The sequence below is a fragment of the Loxodonta africana genome, chromosome 4, assembly GCF_030014295.1.
Source record: "Loxodonta africana isolate mLoxAfr1 chromosome 4, mLoxAfr1.hap2, whole genome shotgun sequence".
Classification (NCBI taxonomy): Eukaryota; Metazoa; Chordata; class Mammalia; order Proboscidea; family Elephantidae; genus Loxodonta; species Loxodonta africana.
In genome coordinates this window covers 29473948-29496555 of record NC_087345.1, presented here as the reverse complement: position 1 = coordinate 29496555, position 22608 = coordinate 29473948, and the positions used below count along the sequence as shown (strand labels likewise).

General features: G+C 41.1%; 1 protein-coding gene across 1 annotated transcript; it reads left to right on the top strand.

Moving 5' to 3' along the window:
* The first annotated feature begins 5025 nt into the window (after positions 1 to 5025).
* SPIC (Spi-C transcription factor) lies at positions 5026 to 21685 on the top strand. The gene is made up of 6 exons (XM_023538839.2): positions 5026 to 5130; positions 6570 to 6595; positions 7198 to 7291; positions 8953 to 9065; positions 12334 to 12442; positions 16874 to 21685. Exons 2-6 carry the CDS (start codon positions 6593 to 6595, stop codon positions 17299 to 17301), a joined length of 747 nt encoding a protein of 248 aa, XP_023394607.2. The 5' UTR covers positions 5026 to 5130; positions 6570 to 6592; the 3' UTR covers positions 17302 to 21685.
* The last annotated feature ends 923 nt before the right edge of the window (positions 21686 to 22608 follow it).

Here is a 22608-nt window from a genome sequence, read left to right as displayed (position 1 = left end):
ATAAGGAACACATAACAATTCTAAATGAGAATGCATCTAATAACAGAGCTTCAAAATACATGAAGCAAAAAAGGGAAGAACAGACAAATCCACAATTATAGCTGAAGGTTTTAATATCCCTTTCTCAGTAATTGATAGAACAAGCAGGCCAAAAAAAGCAGTAACGATGTGGAAAATTTGAACAATTATCAGCTAGACCTAGTTGATGTTTATAAGACACTACATACAATAACTGCAAAATATACATTCTTTCAAGTGCAAATGGAACATTCATCAAGTTTAGACCCTATGAAGTGCACAAAACAGGCCTCAATGAACTTCAAAAAATAATCTATTGCAAGTAAACTGCAAATAAAATGAAGGTAAGGGTTAACTATGTCTTGTCATTTATGATTTTATGAGTTCTACTCTAACAAAAAAAAAAATTTTTTTTTTTTTTACTCTAACATAGGAAATTTTTTAGCACCTTCTCCCCAGTTTCCTAACAATTCTCTTATTTGTTAATTAGGTTTCCAGAGACTTAACCAATATTACTATCCAGTTCTTCAATCCCTCAAACAATGGAGTTATTTAAATGGAAATTGCAAGGAATGGTAAGAGCTAGACTTGGAATCTCTTTTCCAGGGTTCTGCAGTTCCCTATTCTCAGAAAAAAAAAAAATGCAATCTCTCACCTGAAGCTTGGCACCATATGATTTTGAGACTGGCACATTGTTGCTTAAGATTTCTTAAAATAATCTTAGTTGCCACTGAGGACAATGAACTTCTGCAAAAGGGAAGCTGTCAGTCAGGGATCCTTTCTGCCTTTAGCCCTTAGCCTGTTACTCAGCACGCTTCTGGAGTTGAGCGAAACGGTGGTGTCCCCGCCTCTCCAAAAAAAGATGGTGTGTGTGTGTGTGAGAGTGTGTGTGTGTGTGTGTGTGTGTGTGTGTGAAAATGTAGCCAGGGCTCCTAAACCTGGGTCCATGGGCCTTAACAGAAGGGTTTGCCTGAAACATGTGCTAATGGCTTTTTCTAGGGGACAGAACTACCGGCTTTCTTCAGATTATCAAGAAAGGAGAAGCCATGACCTCTAAAAATGCTAAAAGAGCTATTGCCTCTACCTTTCAAGTTGCCTAAAGCATCTTCACACCTTAGCCCTGCAAAGGCTCCCAAGGCTGGTTTTCTTTGTTCTCATCTCTGATATAGGGTTATATCAAAACTTATTTAACTTACTCCTTGGTTTCACCAACAAAGCTAATAAAGACACTTCACAAACAAAAGCAGCAACCCTGGCTTCCACTAAATACTTTTTCAGGATCTGTTTATTAACATCCTGTAGAAGAAAATTCTAGAGACAATGCTGGTTTAGAAAGTCACTTGTGTTTTGTTCTTTTTCATTCATTTCAAATGTTTATCTAGCCCGTACTATGTGACAAGCACTTACTGGGTGCTGTAGAGCCTGCCTTGGGGACTGAGAACCTGCCCTGAAGGAACCTATAGTACAGACAGAGGACCCCAGCACGGTGGTGGACAGCATGGAAGGCAGATAGACCCAGGCCTGGATCCCATCCAGCCCACCTCTCACTAGCAGTTGGAACTTAGAAAATCACAGCATATCTTTGAACCTCAGTTTTAGATTCCTCATCTGTGAAATGCTGCTATACAAGTAACCACTTTCATCTATGTGTTTTGATTCTTTTAGTTTTGATGCTTGGGTTGTATGTCCAATTTTGCCTCTCTGTCTCCCAGGCTTTTTTTGCCCCAGCCCCACTGGCTTTCTTTCTGTGCTTTGAATAAAGGGAAACTCATTTCCAGCCCAGTTTCTTTACACGAGCAATTTCCTCTGCCAGAGATTTGGATCTTTTTTTAATTATGATAAAATATGTATAACATAAAATTTGTCGTTCTAACCATTTTTAAATAGGATTCGGTAGCATTAATTACATTCACAATGTTGTGCAATCATCATCGCCATCTATTTCCTTACCCTTCTCCTGGGTCTTTGCATCTCTGCTTTTCTTTTGCTCACTCCTCAGCCTTTGGTTTCAGCTCACAGGTTGGTCCCCTCTTCAGAGATTTTTCCTAGCCATTCACCACCATCACACGCACTCTATCACCTTTCCCTCTTTTATTGTTTTCTCAATACTTACCACTATCTAGGGGAGTCCTGGTGGTGCAGTGGTTAAGAGCTCAGCTGCTAACCAAAAGGTCGGCAGTTTGAATCCACCAGCCACTCCTTGGAAACCCTGTGGGGCAGTTCTCCTTTGTCCTATAGGATCACTATGAGTCAGAATTGATTTGAAGGCAATGGGTTTTTTTGTTTGTTTGTTTTGTTTCCTGATAATTCTCTAGTTTGCTTATCCGTTTGTTTATAATAGAACTTGTTTAGTGCTGTAGCTCCTGGGTGTAGAAGAACAGTGCCCAGCAGAGTGAAGTGCCCAGTGATACATACTTGGTTGGTTGAAACAAAGGAAATAGGCAGCATGTGATGGGTGTAAAGGGCTGGTACAGATGAAAAGCCAATCGCCATTAGCAATTGTGGTTTTATACTTGTTATAACATCTACATTTCAGAAGTGGGCTGTGCACTTATATTTGCATAACAAATTAGATTTTAAAAAAAGTAGTTGGTTTAGAACAATAGTCCGGTATCAAAGATAAGCTAACTTTCCAAGAATGCAAAACAGGAAAATCACAGGCAGTTTTTAAATAGCGCCCCCACCTCACTCTCCCCACCCACAAGATTTACAAAAAATTCTTGGGCGGTTTTCCCCCTGGCCAAACACGACAACTATTAAAATGGCGCGTTACAAATTAGGTAAAGGAGATGCAGATGTGCGTTTCAGAGAGGGGAAGATTACTTCTACCTGCACATGTGGATGCTAGGCGGGACTCTGATGGACAGGTAAGATGGAGTGGGTGAATGGGCAGGTGGGTGTAATGGGAAAGAGGCATTATAAATGGAGGAAGCAGTGTCAAGGCTGGTGCAAGTCAGGAGTTTACTGGAGCAGTGCCAGGAGGTAGCTTGGTGGGAAGCTTGAGGCCTCTCCCCCAAATTTCCATCAAAGCCACCAAAAGCCATCCCAAGTAAGGTTAAGGGTTCTCAAGCTCAACTGGAGAACTGGGTTTGCTCTGCAAATGCTGTAGCTTCAAGGCACATTCAACCAGATCACCACCCATAAGCCTCTGCTAACCATTTTGTGTTCCCAGGTGGCACAAAGGGTTTGCACTCAACTTCTAACTGAAAGGTTGGAGGTTCAAACCTACCCAGCAGCACCACAGAAGAAAGACCTGGCAAAGATTACAGCCAAGAAAACCCTACGGAGCAGTTCTACTCTGTAACACATAGGGTCACCATGAGTCAGAACCCACTCCACGGCCCAGGTTTTCTTTTTTTTAAAAAAAAAAAAAAAACATTTTAGAGCCTCTGCTGAATCCAGTATAGAGGGAAGACAGTAGCATGGACCCACTTCCCTTCTCTGACATGAGTGGCCAAGGCAGGACATGAATGAAGAGCCTTGAATGCCAGGGCAAGGGCTCTAAGCCTTTGAGATATCTAAGTGAGGGGATCAGTGAACTACATTGAGTACAGTGCTTTAGGAGGAAAGAAAAAAATTGGGGAGGTCAGGATGAAGGCTGCTAATAGTCTAGGCAAGAAAGGCAATGTAGGGTCCAGAACTGGGGGAGAAGTTCTAGAAATAAAGGCTGGATGAGAGTTGTATAAACCAAACCAATCCTGTTGCCCTCAAGTAGATTCTGACTCTTGGTGACACTATGTGCTGGGTGGTGCAAACTGTTTGCACTCCACTGCTAACCTAATGGTTGGCGGTTCAAACCCACCCAGCAGCACTGCAGAAGCAAGGCCTGGCAATCTGTTACCATAAAGATTACAGCCAAGAAAATCCTATGGAGCAGTTCTACTCTGTAACACATGGGGCCACCATGAGTTGGAATCCACTCCATGACAAAGGTTTTTTTTTTTTTTTTTTAAACCATTTTAGAGCCTTTGCTGAATCCAGTATAGAGGGAAGACAGTAGCATGGACCCACTTCCTTTCTCTGACATGAACAAAGAGCCTCGAATGCCAGGGCAAGGGCTCTAAGCCTTTGAGATCACTTAAGTAAGAAGATCAGTGAACTACATTGAGTAAAGTGCTTTAGGAGGAAAGAACAGATTTGGGGAGGTCAGAATGAGGGCTGTTAATAGTCCAGGCAAAAAAGATTCTGACTCATGGTGACCCCGTGTGTTACAGAACAGAACTGCTGCACAGGCTTTTCTTGGTTGGGTGGTGCAAATGGTTTGTACTCCACTGCTAACCTAAAGGCTGGCGGTTCAAACCCACCCAGCAGCACCATGGAAGAAAGGCCTGGCGATCTGCTTCCATAAGGATTACAGCCAAGAAAACCTTACGGAGCAGTTCTACTCTGTAACGCATGGGGATGCCAGGAGTCAAAATTGACTTGATAGGATCTGGTTTGTTTAGTTTTTATAGAAGCAGAGTGCCAGGCCTTTCTTCTGTGGCACCACTGGGTGCGTTCAAACTGCCAATTTTCGGTTTGTAGCGGAGAGCAAACCGATTACACCACCCAGGACCCTGAGAGTTGTATGTTTCGTGTGCTACAGAGTCAGTTCCGACTCATAGCGACCCTACGTGACAGAGTAGAACAGCCTTATAGGGCTTCCTAGGCTGTAATCTTTACAGGAGCAGATGGCCGGGTCTATCCTCTCATGGAGCATGCTTGTGGGCTTGAACCACTGAACTCTCAGTAGCAGCCAAGCACTTAACAACTGTGCCACCAGGGCTCCTTAAGAGCTGTATAGGTCAGAGATTTCCAGTGAGGGTGTACAGGCTAGATGAGCTGCGACCTATGCTGGGCAGGGGTTTCACAGGGCTTGTTACGTTGCTTTTGACCCATAGAATGCAAGAAACTATGTGCCCTTTCAAAATAATAGCTCCTCATATTTGCTGGCTGTATCGTGAAATAGAAATTTTGAAGGCACTGTATCTTTTAAAAAAAATCCCCTCTTGTAGCACTTCCTTAAAAACAGCTACTTAATGCCATTCTGCCAGTGAGTTCTTGAACAATCCCGTCTTTAACAAGTCTGATATTAATGAAGCATCTTCCTAAAGGGTTGAAGCGTTCTTCCTGGTAAGTGTTCAGCTTCTGTTTTTCAAAACACATTGTAATAATTGTTAATTTTCTCCTTTCGCTTAATAAGTGTTTCTCATTGATTGCTTGTTCTGTTACAGGAAATATTAAATTATTGAAGTCATCAATAATGTTTTCAAGCTTTTTCTTCCCTCTGGGTTTACCACTTTTAAGATTTGGTGTAGTTGTAGTGAGCTGGGGGTATTTTAGTCAAGGCCAGCAGCTTCATTTTAAGTACTTTGTTCAAAGTACACATTTGCTTCATGCACATGGATGGAGGCACAATTAATTGAAAAACACTGACATGGCCTTTTAAAACTATTTACTTCTGATGACACTTCTTTAGGGACCATAACCTAAGCAGTAATTTTATAGATTTTCTTCTCATATTACTCTTTTTAACTGAGCAGGGTAGAATTTTTATGTTTGACATATTTATTATATTGATATGAATATTTATAATGTTCACATTTGTTTCTATTACATCATTATATTGTGCAGTGTTAAATGTTAAAGAGTAAACTCACTGTATTTGGAGGATCCCCAGACCCAGTGCCGTCGAGTCGATTCCGACTCATAGCGACCCTATAGGACGGAGTAGAACTGCCCCATAGAGTTTCCAAGGAGGGCCTGGAGGATTCAAATTGCCGACCCTTTGGTTAGCAGCCGTAGCACTTAACCACTACGCCACCAGGGTTTCCGTTTGGAGGATAAATGTGAAGAACTTTTGTAAAAGGAGTTGCTGGATATGATATTTGAAATGATAAGCAATAGTAGAGCCCCTCAGAGAACTCCACGACATCTAAAATTGTTAAAAAAAAAAAAAAAAAAACCAAAAACTGAAAAATAATAAATGGAGAGCTATGCTAAAGTACAACAAGGAGCCCTGGGGATGGAGCAGTGGTTAAGTGCTCGCCTAATAACCAAAAGTTTGGTGGTTGGAACCCACCAGCCACTCCAAAGGAGAAGATTTATAGCCTTGGAAACTCTATGGGATGGTACTACACTGTCCTATAGGGTTGCTATGAGTCGGAATTCAACTCCACAGCAATGGGTTTGGCTCTGGGTTATGCTAATGTAGAAAGAATTATGATGCTTCAAGAATTTTGAAATACTTAATGTTTTGATATATACTCTGAGCTATCTCCATATTCTCTTATAAGTAAGCAATTTTGGCAATCAAATTTAATGTAAATTAAAGCTCTTAACTTATTTTAGCTACTTTAACATTGAATTTTTTTTTTTTAAACAGGAGAAAAGCAAAAAGAAATATTTGTAGGAAATTTTGTAGAAAATTTATACTCATCAAAGAAAATCCCTATAGTGTTTTTGGTTGACATATTTTCAGAAAATATTTTTAAGCAAGATCTTTTAATTCAGTGGCAAATTAAAGATCGTATTTAATTCCTTTTTAAATATTACACTTTTTTTTTTTTCAGAATCATCAATTTGTTAATGAAGCATGGTAAGCTGGCATTTAAATCTCTTCACTCTTCCTCCATTTTAAAGTTAAAATAGCTGGGTCATCCTAATAAGGGCATGAAATGGGTTGGGAAACAGTTCAATTATAGGTCTTAGAGACATACTTTTGAAATTTAAGAGCACATTTCATTTTTAAGTAACAATTCACATGTTCTGTTCAATTGAAGATATTTCCTTGACCCCTATTTCCAAGTCCAGCTCCCCTCTTCTACAATCCCTTGCTAAAACTCTTATAAGGCTGTTAAATATTATTATATTATAGAATCAATACTGTTTTCTGAATACTTAATTACAGAGAGTGGTTCTCAACTGGAGCCGATTTTGCCCCCAGGGGACATTTGATGATGCCTGAGACATTTTGATTGTCATGACTGTGGAGCTGCTACTGGCATCTAGTGGGTAGAGGCCAGGGATGCTGCTAAACACCCTACAATGCACAGGACAGTCGCACAAGAAAGACTAATCTGACCCAACATGTCAATAATGACAAAATTGAGAAATCCTCATATGGACCAAATACTATTTTATATTATGAAAATTAGTTGATAATTTAATAACTCCAGAGTTCTGCCATCCTTCTAACAGACTTGTATTGAACAAGACAAACTGGGTCAAGCATTTGAAGATGCCTTTGAAGTATTGAGGCAACACTCAGCTGGCGACCTTCAGTACTCCCCAGGTAAAAATAAGCCATTCCTCCCTCTCCGTTGCTACGTCAAATGGCTTGTTGGTCACATACGCATGTAAGAATAGCCACTGGAACAGAGAAGTCCATTTTTATCTAAGGTATCCAGGATTATTTCTAACCAAGGCAAAAATTATCCATGGTTACCCAGCCTAATTAAGAGTAAAGTCTCTATGTAAAAATGCAGAGTGTAGTGAATGACATTCCACACAGAAATACAAAGATTTACAATCAACTGCTGTTATAACTATCTGGTTGGCATGTATTCATTTAATGGAAAAACCCCACTGCCGTCGCGTCACTTCCAACACATAGCAACCCTAGAGGACAGAGAGGCTGTTGGATTCAAACTGATGATCCTTAATGACAATTTTATTATTATTACTATTGTACTTTAGATGAAAGTTTACAGAACAAACTAGCTTCTCATTGAACAATTAGTACACATGCTGTTTTGTGACATTGGTTACCAATCCCATGACACGTCAACACTTTCCCCTTCTCAACTTTGGGTTTCCTATTGCCATCTTTCCTGTTCCCTCCTCCCTTCTAGTCCTTGCCCCTGGGCTGGTGTGCCCCTTTAGTCTTGTTTTGTTTTATGGGCCTGTCTAATCTTTGGCCGAAGGATGAACCTCAGGGTGACTTCATTACTGAGCTAAAAGGGTGTCCAGGGGCCATACTCCCCAGGTTTCTCCAGTCTCTGTCAGGTCAGTAAGTCTGGTCTTTTTTTGTGTGTGTGAGTTAGAATTTTGTTTTTACATTTTTCTCCATCTCTATCCAGGACTGTCCATGGTGATCCTTGTCAGAGCAGTCAGTGGTGGTAGCCGGGCACCATCTTAGTTGTGCTGGACTCAGTCTGGTTGAGGCTGTGGTAGTTGTGGTCCAATAGTCCTTTGGACTAATCTTTCCCATGTGTCTTGGTTTTCTTCTTTCTCCCTTGCTCCAGATGGGGTGAGAACAGTGGAGTATCTTAGGTGGTCATTCACAAGTTTTTACAAACTGCCGACCTTTTGGTTAGCAGCCAAGCTCTTAACCACTGCACCACCAGGACTCCATTTATAGACATGTTATTTCAACTTTTCAGAAAAGGCTTCTCAATTGTTCTAATTTATCTTACCAATAGATACATTCTATCTGGTGAACAAGAGACCTATTATCTTATAGACTACAGGAATATAGCTTAGACAAGATGCAAATATATTGCCTATTGAGTTTAAACAGGGTATTGCAGGAATAGGTCCCTGGGTGTGGTGCAAATGGTTTGTGATTGTCTCCTAACCTAAACATTGACAGTTAGAACTTACCCGGCAGTGCTGCAGAAGAAAATCCTGGAGATCTACTCTATGGAGCAGTTCCACTCTGTCACACATGGGGTTGCCACGGGTTGGAATTGACTGGACAGCAAAAGGTTTTTGGTTGTTTTAGCTTCGGGGATACCACGATAAAAGAAATCTTGGGGTCTCAATCTGCAAGGAGCACATAAGGGCAATGCATTCCAACAGCAGCATAATGCGATATACACCATGAGAGAGGTACAAAGTGGTAAGGGAATATAGGAGGAGGAGGAAGAGGGAACAATTATGTAAACAAAAACAACATAAACTAAATGCTATACACTTTGGCTTTTTCAGTTTCTTTCTCTGTTTTTAAATTAGATTACAAAAATTACCTGGCTTTCATCAACCATTGCCCTCATGTCAGAGGAAACCCCAATTGCTACGGAATGTTGCCTACAGAGGAACCTGTCTATAACTGGAGAACCGTAATCGTGAGTATATTTGCCAGGAGACCACCCCTGAGTAACAAACAGTGAATGTCGCATTGGCACCAGCCTTTCATGTGGGGTGCCATAGCTGAAACCTCACTTAAGGGGCAGCACTGGCTGAAAACGCTTAGTAACAGCCATCAACGGTAATGTAAACTCAATAGTCAAGGTAGATGATTGTCAGTCATGGTGTCAAGATGGAAACTGTCCTTCAGCACTGGGCTCCATCCAGCCTCAGACTGGTTTCAATTACCTCCAGAAAGAGGCAGCAGGATTTGGGTTCCCAGGTTACTGCTTTTCCTTCGTCCACCCAGAAACAAACAAGCAAACAGTTGCAGAGGAATCGATTCTGACTCAATGGCGACCCCTTATATGACAGAGTAGAACTGCTTCATAGGGTTTTCAATGGCTGAATTTTTGGAAGTAGATTGCCAGACCTTTCTTCTGAGGCACTTCTGGGTCCGGTCCATCTAGAAAGCTATAAAAAGTTAGGGCTCCCCTAAAAGCCATGGGGCAAAGATCCAAGCAAACCCACATTGACTTTACCTTTGATCCCTTCCCAAGCTCAGAGCTAGCTATATGTATTGTTGTTGTTAGGTGTAGTCCGGTCAGTTTCGACTTATTCCACTACATGTATTGGGTCAATTCATTTATATTTTAGAAGCCCTCTGCAAAGGGAAATGTCCCCACCATCTCTCCATTATTTTTCTTGCACATCATTTCTTAATCTATCCAGTTAGTCAAGCAGTATTAATGTGGTGGAGTATAATATAAAATGATTTTATTTTTCTTCAATCATGCTGTGGTCACCTTCAACCATACTAGGTCAAATGTCCCTTTTCTGTCCCTTAATGACATCTTGGGCAGATTCTATAACTTGCTATTCATGTTCGGTTATTAAATTTTCCAGTTTAAAACTTCAGTCTCAAACCCAACTTCAATCTAGTCTCTTTGCCATCTCTGGCACAGGCTTGACCTGTTAAAAGGGACCTAAAGTAGGTCCCTCTTCTTCCCTTCATCCTACATATCCCTATTCTGGATCTGGCTCCTCTGGGAAGGAATGAAGGGTGAGGGGAAAAGGGTAAATGTCTCATGTCTTAACTCTAGTCCTAAACCTAAGCCTAGCCCTAAACCTAGCTCTAGTCACAGCCCTAATTATTCCACCCTTAACCTAACCTGAACACCTAAACTCTAACCCTAACCATAGACTAGTCCTAGCCTTAGCCCTAACTCTAGCTCTAGTCCTAGCCCTAACCCAAATGCTAACCCTAAAACTAGTCTTTCCTCTAGCTGTAATTCTACCCCTAAATCTAATGCTAGACCTAACCCTAACCCTACCCAAACCCTAGGCCTAGCCCTAAACCTAACACTTACCCTAATTCTAGCCCTAGCCCTACCCCTAACCCCCTCTTTGAAGGAGCTTCTGTTTGAATCAGGTTCCCTGAGTACCTTGACAGTCTTTAATGGCCCTCTGTGAGACAGGCAAGTCCCTGGGTGGCACAAATGGTTTGCACTTGGCTACTAATCTAAAGGTTGGTGGCTGGAACCCACCCAGTGGTGCCATGGAAGATAGGCCTAGCAATCTGCCTCTGTAAAGATTAAAAAAACAAAAAAACAAACTCATTTCCTCCAAATTGATTCTGACTCATGGCAACCCCATGTGTTACAGAGAACTGAGTTCTGTAGGGTTTTCTTGGCTGTAATCATTACGAAAGCAGATCACCAGAACTTCTACAGCACTGGTGGGTGGGTTTGAATTGCCAACCTTTCAGTTAGTAGTTGAGTGCAAACCATTTGTGCCACCCTGGGCCCCTGTAAAGATTACAGCCAAAAAAATCCCTATGGAGCAGTTCTACTGTGCAACATGGGGTCGCCACCATGAGTGAGAATTGTCTTGAAAGCAACAGGTTTCTGGTGTGAGATAGACATGTAAATAGCGCTCTCTCAGGACCTCTCCACAAGACATTTCTCTGAAGGGACAGTTTTGGTTCCAGTTTAGCCTCTTCCACATTCACTTAGGATTGCCAGGTAAAACCTAGGACGCCCAATATTTTTATTTGCTAAATCTGGCAGCCCTACCTGCACTTTAACTCCTACCCCCCAGCACGCACTGCAGAGGCTCTTGTGGTTGAAGACTCTTTGCCTGCTGGGCAGCCCTCTGATGAGGGCTTGTGGTAAGATGGTTCAAGCCCAGCATCCTCCACAGTGTCTAATCAACCCACCAAAAAACCAAACCCATTGCTATGAGTCTATTCCGACTCATAGCAACCCTACAGGATAGAGCAGAACTGCCTCATAGGGCTTCCTATTGTGTAATCTTTACGGGAGCAGATCACCAGGTCTTTTTTCCCACAGAGCTGCTGGTGGGTTTGAACTGAGTGCTTTAACCACTGTGCCACCAGGGCTTCCAACCAACCCACCAATAAAAAAAAAAAAACCCATTGCCATCAAGTCGATTCCAACTCATAGCAACCCTATAAGACAGAATAGAACTGCCCCACAGGGTTTTCAAGGAGCGGCTGGTGGATTTGAACTGCCCACCTTTCGGTTAACAGCCAAACTCTTAACCACTGCGCAACAGGGTTCCAATCAATTCACCAAAAAAAAAAAAAAAAAAAAGGCAACCAACCAAATCTGCTGCCTTTGAGTCAATTGCAACTCATAGTGACCCTATAACACAAAGTAGGGTTTCCTGGAAGCCACTGGTGAATTCAAACTGCCAGCCTTTTGGTTAGCAGCCAAGCTCTTAACCACTGTGCCACCAGGGCTCCAATCAACCCACAGGGACCTACATATCCTTGCCACATGGAACACAGGCAGTGTCCTTCTGTCCTTTCTATCAGCTCTGCCCTCCCTTAGCAGTCATCTTTCTCCTCTTATATCCTCCTGCCCAGATGGGTAAGCCTGGCTTTCCTTCTTGCTTGGCATCTCAATCTCTAGTAATGATTCTTTTGGAGTCTTCTCTCTTACTGAGCTTTTTTAGGGGGTAAATGTGAAGCAAGCCCCTCTCTTCTCACAGGGAGAGGACACAGAACACCTCTGATTCTGTGGGAGGGCCCTGGGACCCTCGTTCCTCTCATTGTATAGACTTGGGAGAGGGGAGAGGAAGCGGGTTGATCCTTGCAGCCTGTTTTGCCCTGGGGAGCTATCTGGCTGCAGTTGGGGGTAGCACCTTTTATAATATCAATATGCTTAGCACTCTTTTTGCTTTCAGCCGATTGGGGACCACAGAGAAAGTCCCACTTAACATTCTGCTGCCTTATTTATACAGAACGGTGCTGCGGACTACTATTTTGAAGGAAATATTCATCAATCTCTGCAGAATATCGCTGAAAGCCAGCTAGTACAACCTGCTGTTCTCCAGCAAAAGGGAGGAAAAGGTATGTGGATCCCTCACGCCTTGTATAGGCAGAAGTACCAGCTTTACAGCGATTTCTTATCTGAGTTTGGGATCGTGTTAGAGAATGTTGTCACATTTGAGAATAATTTAACTCTGGCAGACTGAGCCACTTTATACCACTGTAAGCCATTCACCCTCAGTGAGCCTTCCTGCTGCTTCCCGGAGATTTTAGGAAGCTGCAAATTATCGTTTAGTTCAAATAAATCTGTATTCAAGAATACTGTGTCTATATTTTAGGTTTAGAGGGGAGCTTTTCCATTTTACAATGCTTTTCTGATTATGGGGGCCTAAGGATAGAAATCCTGTTTTTGTGTTTTTTTTTTTTTGCAAAAATAGTTTCATAATTTAATATTTCATAAATTTGAAACCATGACATTCTAAATTTAAGACGATGGTCTCATTTATCATACTGGCAAAAGTGTTAAAGCTCAGTTATACCCTCTATTGGTGAAGACGTGGGCTGTACACAGCTATGCACTGTTGGAGGGAGTGTAAACTGGTACAAATGTCAATTGGGCATTATCTATCACTATTTTAAAAGTTCATTCCTTTGGATTCTTAGAGACTGTATAAGCCAGTGGGCTCTGGATTAACTGTGCAAGGTGGACAAATCAATTAACCCCTCTACCACAGTTTTCTCATTCAAATAACAGATATAATTGCCACCTACATTGTAAGATAGCTGTAAAGAAAATGAGAAAACACATGTAAAACATTAAGTTCATAGCCTGGCACTCTAGATAATTTCTCAAAATGCCATTAGGGTGTGAGTGTATTTATGTATGTATATGTGTGTATATACATGTGTGTATTAGGATGTTCATTGCAATGTTGGGATAGTACAAAACGAACTCACCGTATTTGCTGGTGTATAAGGGTATATAAGATGTACCCAAGACAGATCTCAAGTTTACAATGCAATTTTCAAAGTGATACTTTGTATTGTAAAATATTTAAAATGATTTTACATGAACATTTTTAAGGATAACTTTTTATTCCTATATAAAACAGTACACTGTATTCTAGAATCATAAAATTCTGAATATGCAATAATCTAACCCAGCCAGGAAAAAAATGTATAAAATCACAGAGATTAAATAAATATATCCCTGTACTTTGCTATTGAATACTGAACTATGGTAGTAACGTATGGGGAATAACACTTTCCCCTTCTGTCTAGCTGTTTAGTTTATCATCTGTTTTTCTTCAAACAAACTCCAGGGTGTGAAGTCTGTATCTTTCCCACTGATGTTTTGTGTGTGGCCCTATGCCATGAGGGAACACAGCAACCAGCATTTTATGTTTTTAGATCTTAGCTTTCCACCTGAAATAGGAATGCATTTGAAACAGGACAAAATTTCAAAATATTCTGGGCATTCATTATTGGCAGAAAAACGTTGTTGTTGTTAGGTGCCATCGAGTCGGTTCCGACTCATAGTGACCCTGTGTAAAACAGAAGGAAACGCTGCCTGGTTCTGCACCATCCTCACAATCATTGCCATGTTTGAGCCCATTGATGCAGCAGTTATGTCAATCCATCTTGTCGAGGGTCTTCCTCTTTTTCTTTCTTTATTTTATTGTACTTTAGATAAAGGTTTACGGAACAAATTAGCTTCTCATTAAATAGTACATATATTGTTTTATGATATTGGTTAACAACCCCACAACATGTCAACATTCTCCCTCCTCGATCTTGGCTTCCCTATTACCAGCTTTCTTGTCCCATTCTGTCTTGTAGTCCTTGCCCCTGGGCTGGTGTGCCCCTTTAGTCTCATTTAGTTTTATGGGCATGTCTAATCTTTGGCTGAAGGGTGAACCTCAGGAGTGACTTATTACTGAGCTAAAAGGGCATCTGGAGGCCATACTCTCAGGGTTTCTGAAGTCTCTGTCAGGCCAGTAAGTCTGATTTTTTTTGTGAGTTAGAATTTTGTTCTACATTTTTCTCCAGCTCTGTCTGGGACCCTCTGTTGTGATCCCTGTCAGAGCAGTCAGTGATGGTAGTTGGGCACCATCTAGTTGTGCTGGACTCAGTCCGGTGGAGGCCATGGTAGTTGTGGTCCATTAGTCCTTTGGACTAATCTTTCCCTTGTATCTTTAGTTTTCTTCATTCTCCCTTGCTCCTGAAGGGGTGAACTCTATGGATTATCTCTGATGGCTCCTCACAGGCTTTTACAGGGTCTTCCTCTTTTTTGATCACCTTCTACCTTTAACAAGTATAATGTCCTTCAGGGATTAGTCCCTCTTGATAACATATCCAAAGTATGTGACATGAAGTCTCACCATCCTTGCTTCCAGGGAGTACTCTGGCTGTACTTCTTCCAAGACAGACTTGTTCGTTCTTCTGGCAGTCCATCGTGTTTTCAGTATACCATGGGCATGTTGTTGTTGTTAGGTACTGTCAAGTTGGCTCTGACTCATAGCGACCCTACTTACAGCAAGATGAAACATTGCCGGGCCCTGTGCCACCCTCATGAGCCCATTGTTGCAGCCACTGTGTTAATCCATCTCATTGAGGGTCTTCCCCTTTATCTTTGACCCTCTACTTTACCAAGCATGATGTCTTTCTCCGGGGACTGATCAGTCCAAAGTATATGACACAAAGTCTCACCACCCTTGCTTCTAAGGAGCATTCTGGTTGTACTTCTTCCAAGACAGATTTGTTCATTAGGGGTTAGGATTTATAACACATATTTTGGGGGGATGTAAGTCAGGCAATAACAGTATGTAGAGAATAAATCAAAGTGTACCTTTCTTCTTCCCATGCAAGTCCCCAGAAGTAACTGTGTCAACAGTTCAGTATTCTAGCTATATCTAATCTCAAGGTCCCTAGGTAGCACAGTTTGTGCTCAACTGCTAACTTAAAGGCTGGCAGTTCTAACCCACCCAGTGGTACCACGGGTGGAAAGGCCTGGTGATCTGCTTCTGTTAAGATTATGGCCAAGGAAACCCTATGGAGCATTTCTACTCTGTAACACGTGTGATTGCCATTGAGTTGGAATCGACTCGATGGCAACTAACAACATGTCTAATCTGTATATTGCTTTTATTTATCTAACATGTTATTTACTTAAAAAGCACATGATTCCATTTTTGTAATATTTAAAGGATAAACATGTATGTTTGTGTATGTAAAAAATAAGAAATATTTTCCCAGAAATATGTAGGATAGACTGGGACTTTTACCTTCTGTCTCCATTTGAATGCCTTACCATGAGCTTGTAATATTTTTATTTTTAAAAAACACAAAAATTTAAGTGCTTTTTACAAATTAAAAACAAATTTGAAAAGATGGCGATCCCTTAAGATTGACTTGCCCACCGGATGTGAGGCAGAAGGGTTTTGTTTAAGGTTGTGACTTTAGTTCTTGTATATTTTGGTAAGTCCCTCACATTTCTCAAGTCATAAACTCAAGATAATAAAAGGCAAAAATCCTTTGAGGGTTTGGGATGAAGGATGACTGATGCAAGCGTATTGCTCCCCAGAGACTGTTTAAAGCAGTCATTTGAGAATCCACTATCCTACTTTCTCAATGGGAAGGTGGAGTTTGGCTGTGGATTTTTTAGCTACTGACAGATCTGATGGGGCATCATGTTTACAGGCCAGTTCGGAAGTCACAAAATGGGCTGTCTTTTAGGCTAAAGAAATCCAATCAACAAACCAAACAAAACACACCACAATGAAATCCTGTGTTTCCTGTCTAGTTATTTTGAAATCTAAAGGGCTGTACTGTGCTCCTAAAGAGATAAAAACTCTGATAATACCATTTCATTTCATGGCAATGAAAAATACCACAATGCCAATTTTCAATGCTCATAAAAGTCATGTGAAAATGGCATGAAAATCTTTTTGGCATTTTCTACTCCAATTTTTTCTATTCTTTGTTTTTCAAGTAATTATGATGCAGTCAAGGAGTTAGCCTTTTTTTTTTTTTTTTTTGCCTAAGTTATTATTAATTCCACTAATATTACCTTATATTTGCATGCTGTTTTGCATCTACAAAATGCATTCACATTCTTTACCTCATTTGACTTGGCTCATTTGAATAAGATCACCAGGCCTTTCTTCCAAGGTGTCTCTGGGTGGACTCAAACCTTCAACCTTTCCAAACTGTTGGTTAGTAGCTAAAAGCATTAACTGTTTGCACCACCCAGGGACTCCTTTCCAATTAAGGACAATATAAAATTTTTGACATCTTCCCCAACAAGTAAAGGTCCAGTCGAAACTTCATTTGGCCAAGTAGACTCTTGACATTTAAGTCCAGGAAAATGATGCCATAAATGCATTCCTAAGAGGGTGAGTAGGAGGGAAAGCTAGTCCCAATGCAGCTTTTAATTCTGTAGTTACTCAACAACCCTGAGGATGTGCTCTGTTCAACCAAGATGGAGTTTGACATTGCTTTCCTCCATTTTAGGCAGGAAGAAACTCCGACTGTTTGAATACCTTCATGAATCTCTTTGTAACCCCGAGATGGCATCTTGTATTCAGTGGGTAGATAAAACCAAAGGCATCTTTCAGTTTGTATCAAAAAACAAAGAAAGACTTGCAGAACTTTGGGGAAAAAGAAAAGGCAACCGGAAGACCATGACTTACCAGAAAATGGCCAGAGCGCTGAGGAATTATGGAAGAACTGGAGAAATCACCAAAATCCGGAGAAAGCTAACTTACCAGTTCAGTGAGGCCATTCTCCAAAGACTTTCTCCATCGTATTTCTTGGGGAAAGAGATCTTCTACTCACAGTACATCCAGCCTGATCAAGAATATCTCAGTCTCAATAACTGGAATGCAAGTTATAATCCTATGTATGCCAATTACCATGAGCTAAATCACCCAGATTGCTAAATACACCTTCACATTTAATGGCTTCCTGGCATCAGAAACCTCCACTAGCTTCAGGATTTTTCTCTTAAAGCAAACACTGAAAAGAAAAAAAAAATCAGTTAACTTGTTGCTATCTTTTCTAAAATAGCGTACAATCTATACAAACATTGGTGGAAAATTCTGCCAGTGAACAACTTTAAAATGAGCACCTCCCATTTGGAAGTATAGACTATCCGTCCTTGCTATGACTATTCTCTATGCAACTACTTTCTTTTAGATTAACAATGCCAATAGAGATGATTTGATTTATAGATTGATTTTAACATTTTTCTGTCATTAACTCAGGTTAAAAATTTCTCTATCTGATAGCTTTAATAACAAAACAAAAAATGATTGCGTATTATGTACACATTTGCATCATTCGAGATACAGTTTTCATGCCAGCCTATGTTCATGGCTTTAACAACTTCCAGGGAAGATAGTTGTGATGCCTGCTCATGAACATCATCAGTGTCACTTAATTGCAGATGTAAAAAATGCTGAATTGGCAAATGTTTTGCTATATATTTTTTTACTATTAAAAATATAATATAATTAAGGCAATTAAAACAAGTAATGAACACATTAAAATAAATAAATACAAACTTCTTTGGATATCCTGAACCCTATTTTCTCTGCACTTCCACTCAAAGTCTGTAGGGGGCTAAAGAAGTGATAACGGAAAAACGCGTTGCCGACGAGTCGATTCCCACTCAGTGACACTGTAGGACACAGAACTGCTCCAGAGGGTTTCCAAGGAGCACCTGGGGGATTCAAACTGCCGACCTTTTGGTTAGCAGTCCAACTCTTAACCACTACGCCACCAGGGTTTCCAAAGAAGTGATAGTCTAAGGAAAATGCTTCGTGATAAAACTCAAAACCTGACAGCTCTGTGAAATCATCTTTGCAGTTCACTCTTCCCTTGAGCAGCTCCAGCGCTAACATTTCTTGCTATTTACCACAAGGAGGTGCTGTTGCCTCGTTTTCTTTCTGGCTCAGTCTTGGAACAAGGTTTCTTCTTCCCTTTACCTACTCTGGCTGGAACAGTTGAAACCAAAAACCAAACCTGATGCCGATTCCAACTCATGGTGACCTCATGTGTTAAAGTGAAATAGTTAAGAGGTGGGGAGGAGACTTTGATAAAGGCTCCCCCCACCCCGGTTGCCATCAAGTTGACTCTGACTCAAGACAACTCTATAGTGTGTCAGTAGAACTGCGCTCCGCATAGTTTTCAATGGCTGATTTTTTGAAACTAGATCTTCAAATATTTCTTCCAAGGATCCTGTGGGTGGACTCAAACCTCTAACCTTTCAGTTAGCAGCCAAGTCCATTAACCATTTGCACCATCCAGGGACTCCTTGGAAAACACTATTGTTGTTATGTGCCATTGAATTGATTTCGAACTGCGGGTTTGAGTAGCCAAAATTTGGTTAGCAGCTGAGCATGTAACAATTGTGCCACCAGGGCTCTTTGAAAAAGACAAGTCTAGCAATTAAAAACCCAAAGAGGAACCAGGAATTAGGCGGTCTGGCTTGAAAGCTAATGGCTTACTCTCCACATTCCACCAGGGACTCTGGGAAGGAAACCTTATTTCCTGGGAGCAGGGGAGCCAAGATGAAGGTTGAGCCACCTTAGCTGTCTGGGGACAGCAGCGTCTCGAGTCTGCGTTTTTTTCATTTGTGTCCTGATGCCTTTTGCCAAAGACCCTTTAAAAAAAATAGTAGTAGACGCTGACTAAATAGAGAATAACTTGATAATAGCCATCTCCAAGTGTAGTCCCGTTTTCAATCCACACTAACCACAAAGCAGGAGTCAGCATTCATGCCCATCCGCACAAAGAAAATATTCTTTATAAAGCATTAATGAGTAAGATAAGTTTTATCAAATATTTCAGACGAAAATTGTGAAGAGAGTTTACCACACAGATCATTCAGCCGTAAACTTAAAATTTCATCCGCATTTTAGTTTTCCCCATAGTTCCTCCTATACCCAGCGCCAGCTTGAGTCAGGGGAGGGTCCACTTGACAATTACCCAAGAGCCTTCACTCAGCTCCAGCTCTCTTTCTACTGTTACAGAGTTGCTTCTTCTCAGGCAGAAACTTGGGCTTTGCCTTCCACCCGAAGTGAGCTGACCAAAGCCCATTTTCCACAAGGAGGTCCTTTGTAAAGAAATACTCTTACCAGCTGTTCAGAGACTAAAACCCTCTCCATACACCATGAGAAATATTTCATTTCAAATGGGGTCACTCTTCCCTGATACCAGCCTTTCTTCATGGCCCCTTGTCCCTGGTATACAGTATCTCACCCTCCATCTTGTCACTTTCATCTAGCTGAAGAGTTCTATTAAACCCTAATCCAGCCATGGAATTTCTGAGAAGCAAATTTCATCCAGTTACTTGTGTCCCAAGGGCAACTTTGGTCTCTTGGTCCGGGCATTAAGAATTAAACCTTTCCTTCTAGGTACTTCCTGCCAGCGTGTCCTCTAAATCACAGGATACTTCTCTGGACCCTGGATCCTTCTCTGGGTCCTTCGGGTTGGTTCATCCTTTTTTTTTTTTTTCTCTCTTCGGGCCTTCCCCTTCATAAGCCAGTTGCCCTCAAGTTGATTCTGACTCATAGTGACCCCATGTGTGTCAGAGTAGAACTGTGCTCCATAGCGTTTTCAATGGCTGATTTTTTGGAAGTAGATCACCTGGGCTTTCTTTCGAGGTGCCTCTGGGACTTGAACCTCCAACCTTTCGGTTAGCAGCCAAGCACAGTAACTGTTTTTTTTTACCACTCAGGGACTCCTTCTTCATACGGCCTAAGTGCTTAGAACATTTTTCTTTTCCTCATCCCAGCCATTCTATGTAGGAAATATTCTGTGGGGCATCTCTGCTCAAAGGCATATTTCTTTACCAAATTCAGGGAAAGTCAATGCATCAAGTGGAAGGCAAAATTAACTATAATAGACAAAAAACTGAAAAGCAGCTTAAATACATCCTTTCTTCCTTCCACTGCCCCTGTGTTGGGTGGAAAAGGAGCCCTGGGGGCACAGTGGTTAAGCGCTCTGCTGCTAACTGAAAGGTCAGTGGTTCAAACCCGCCAGCTGCTCTGTGGGAGAAAGACATGGCAGTCTGCCTCCATAAAGATTTACAGCCTTGGAAACTCCATGGGGTAGCTCTGTTCTGTCTAATAGGGTCGCTATGAGTCGGAATCAACTCAATGGCAATGGGTTACGGGGTGTTGAATGGAATATATCACACTCTGGGTATCCAGTATTAAGTTAAACAGACATGGCTTCTTATGCCATAAAGCTTCAATTCTATCAATATATATTTATAAATTCCATTAATATTTAACAAGAACTTAACAGTTTACTGATGAGAAATTTGTTGATAGTTGAGTAAATCATTTCACAGCAAAATAAGTAATGGGTTGGGATGTTGAGATTATGAGGGATTTTTTTCCCATTCTCCTTTTTTATCATGTTATTATATTGTCTTAATACAAATCTGTCTGGAAGAAGTACAGCAAGAATGCTCATTAGAAGTGAGGATGTCTAGACTTCATCTCGTATACTTTAGGCATGTTGCCAGTCCCTGCAGAAAGACATCATGCTTGGTAAAGTAGGGGGTCAGAGAAAAGACGAAGACCCTCAATGAGATGGATAGACATAATGGCTGCAACAACAGGCTCAAACAATTCGTGAAGATGGCACACGACTGGGCAGTGTTTCGTTCTGTTGTACATAGGGTCACTATGAGTGAGAACAAATGGCACCTAACAACAACAATAGCTTATGTGACATAATTGATAAACAAAAAAAGTGCTAACCTGAAAATCTTATGAGAGCAAATGAAAGCCTCTTTTAAAGGACCCAGGATCAGTTTTTGGAAACGAACAACTCCCGTTACTTTTCAGATGCTTCCTGGCTTCCCTTTTAAATGTGACCTCTGGTGGCTTGTCCTGAAATTAGCAGGCATTTCCATCAGCACCCTTCACTTGAAATGATAGAACTTGGCTCCCTTCCTTTACAGCCCCCGCCTTTTTTTTTTAAAGTGACTCCACATAAAATGGTGGTATTTCCCAAAGCAAAAAATCAACACAAATTTGAAGTTTAGCGTTGCAATAAATGTGGCATGCCTATAAAGTCACCATATTTTTGGCATATAAAACAGATAAAAGAGAAGAGGACCCTTTCAATGATTGTTGTTTCCAGAATTCCTATACTTACATGCTCACCTGCATCTTACTGCTCCACTCAGAGGATTTGCTTTTCTTGTGGTTGGGTGCCATGTCCTTCCTTTTTGGTAAGGTCAGCTTGGTTCTTCTAGTCTTCTCTGTTGCCTTCTCTCACCATTCCCCTCTCTATTCTGGGTCCTGTCATCTTCTTCTGCCAGAACCAACACAGATGAGCTATAAGAGGGATGAAGCTGGCCCATGAGGAAGAAGGCAGACAGGTGAGTTCATTTTCCAGCCATTTGCTTACTGATTACAGTGGCTCACAATTATTGGACACTGTTATGTGCCAATAATATGGAAACCCTGATGGTGTAGTGGTTAAGTGCTATGGCTGTTAACCAAAAGGATTCAATTTCCTCTGATTTTCCAATATTCAAGTCCATAATCTTAGGCATTCAGAGATATATCTAGTTTGAAATTGTTCTAAAATTTCTGTTGGTTGGCATGTGGTGGACAACAGCATTGTTTAGATTCAGCTTCTGGGTTTTTTTTTTTTTAGTTGTACCATACACATATACAGTAAGGTGTGTCTAGTGCACTAATCTTAACTGTGTGGTATGATGTGTACAGCCATATAACCACCATCTGGATCCAGATACAGAGCATTCCACCTATCACCTCCACCACCACCCACTGCAACCCTATAGGACAAAGAGAGCTTCCCCATAGGGTTTTCAAGGCTATAAATCTTTGCAGAAGAAGACTGCCACATCTTTCTTCTGTGGAGCCGCTGGTGGTTTCCAACTGCCAACCTTTTGGTTAGCAGCCAAGTGCTTAACTGCTGTGCCACGAGGGCTCCTTTATAGAGCATTCCAGCAATGCATAATGTTCCCTAATGCCTCCTCTCAGTTTATATTCATTCCCAGGGATAGCTGTTATTTTGACTTCTATCATTACTATCATTTTGCCTGTTCTTGAACATCATATAAATGGAATCATCGTGGTATGAACTCTTTTGTGTCTGGTTTTATTTCCCTCCATAGAATATCTATGAAGTTTATCCGCGTTGCTTTATGTACCAGAAGCTTATACTTTTTCTTTGTTTTTTGGCTCCTGATTTTTGAA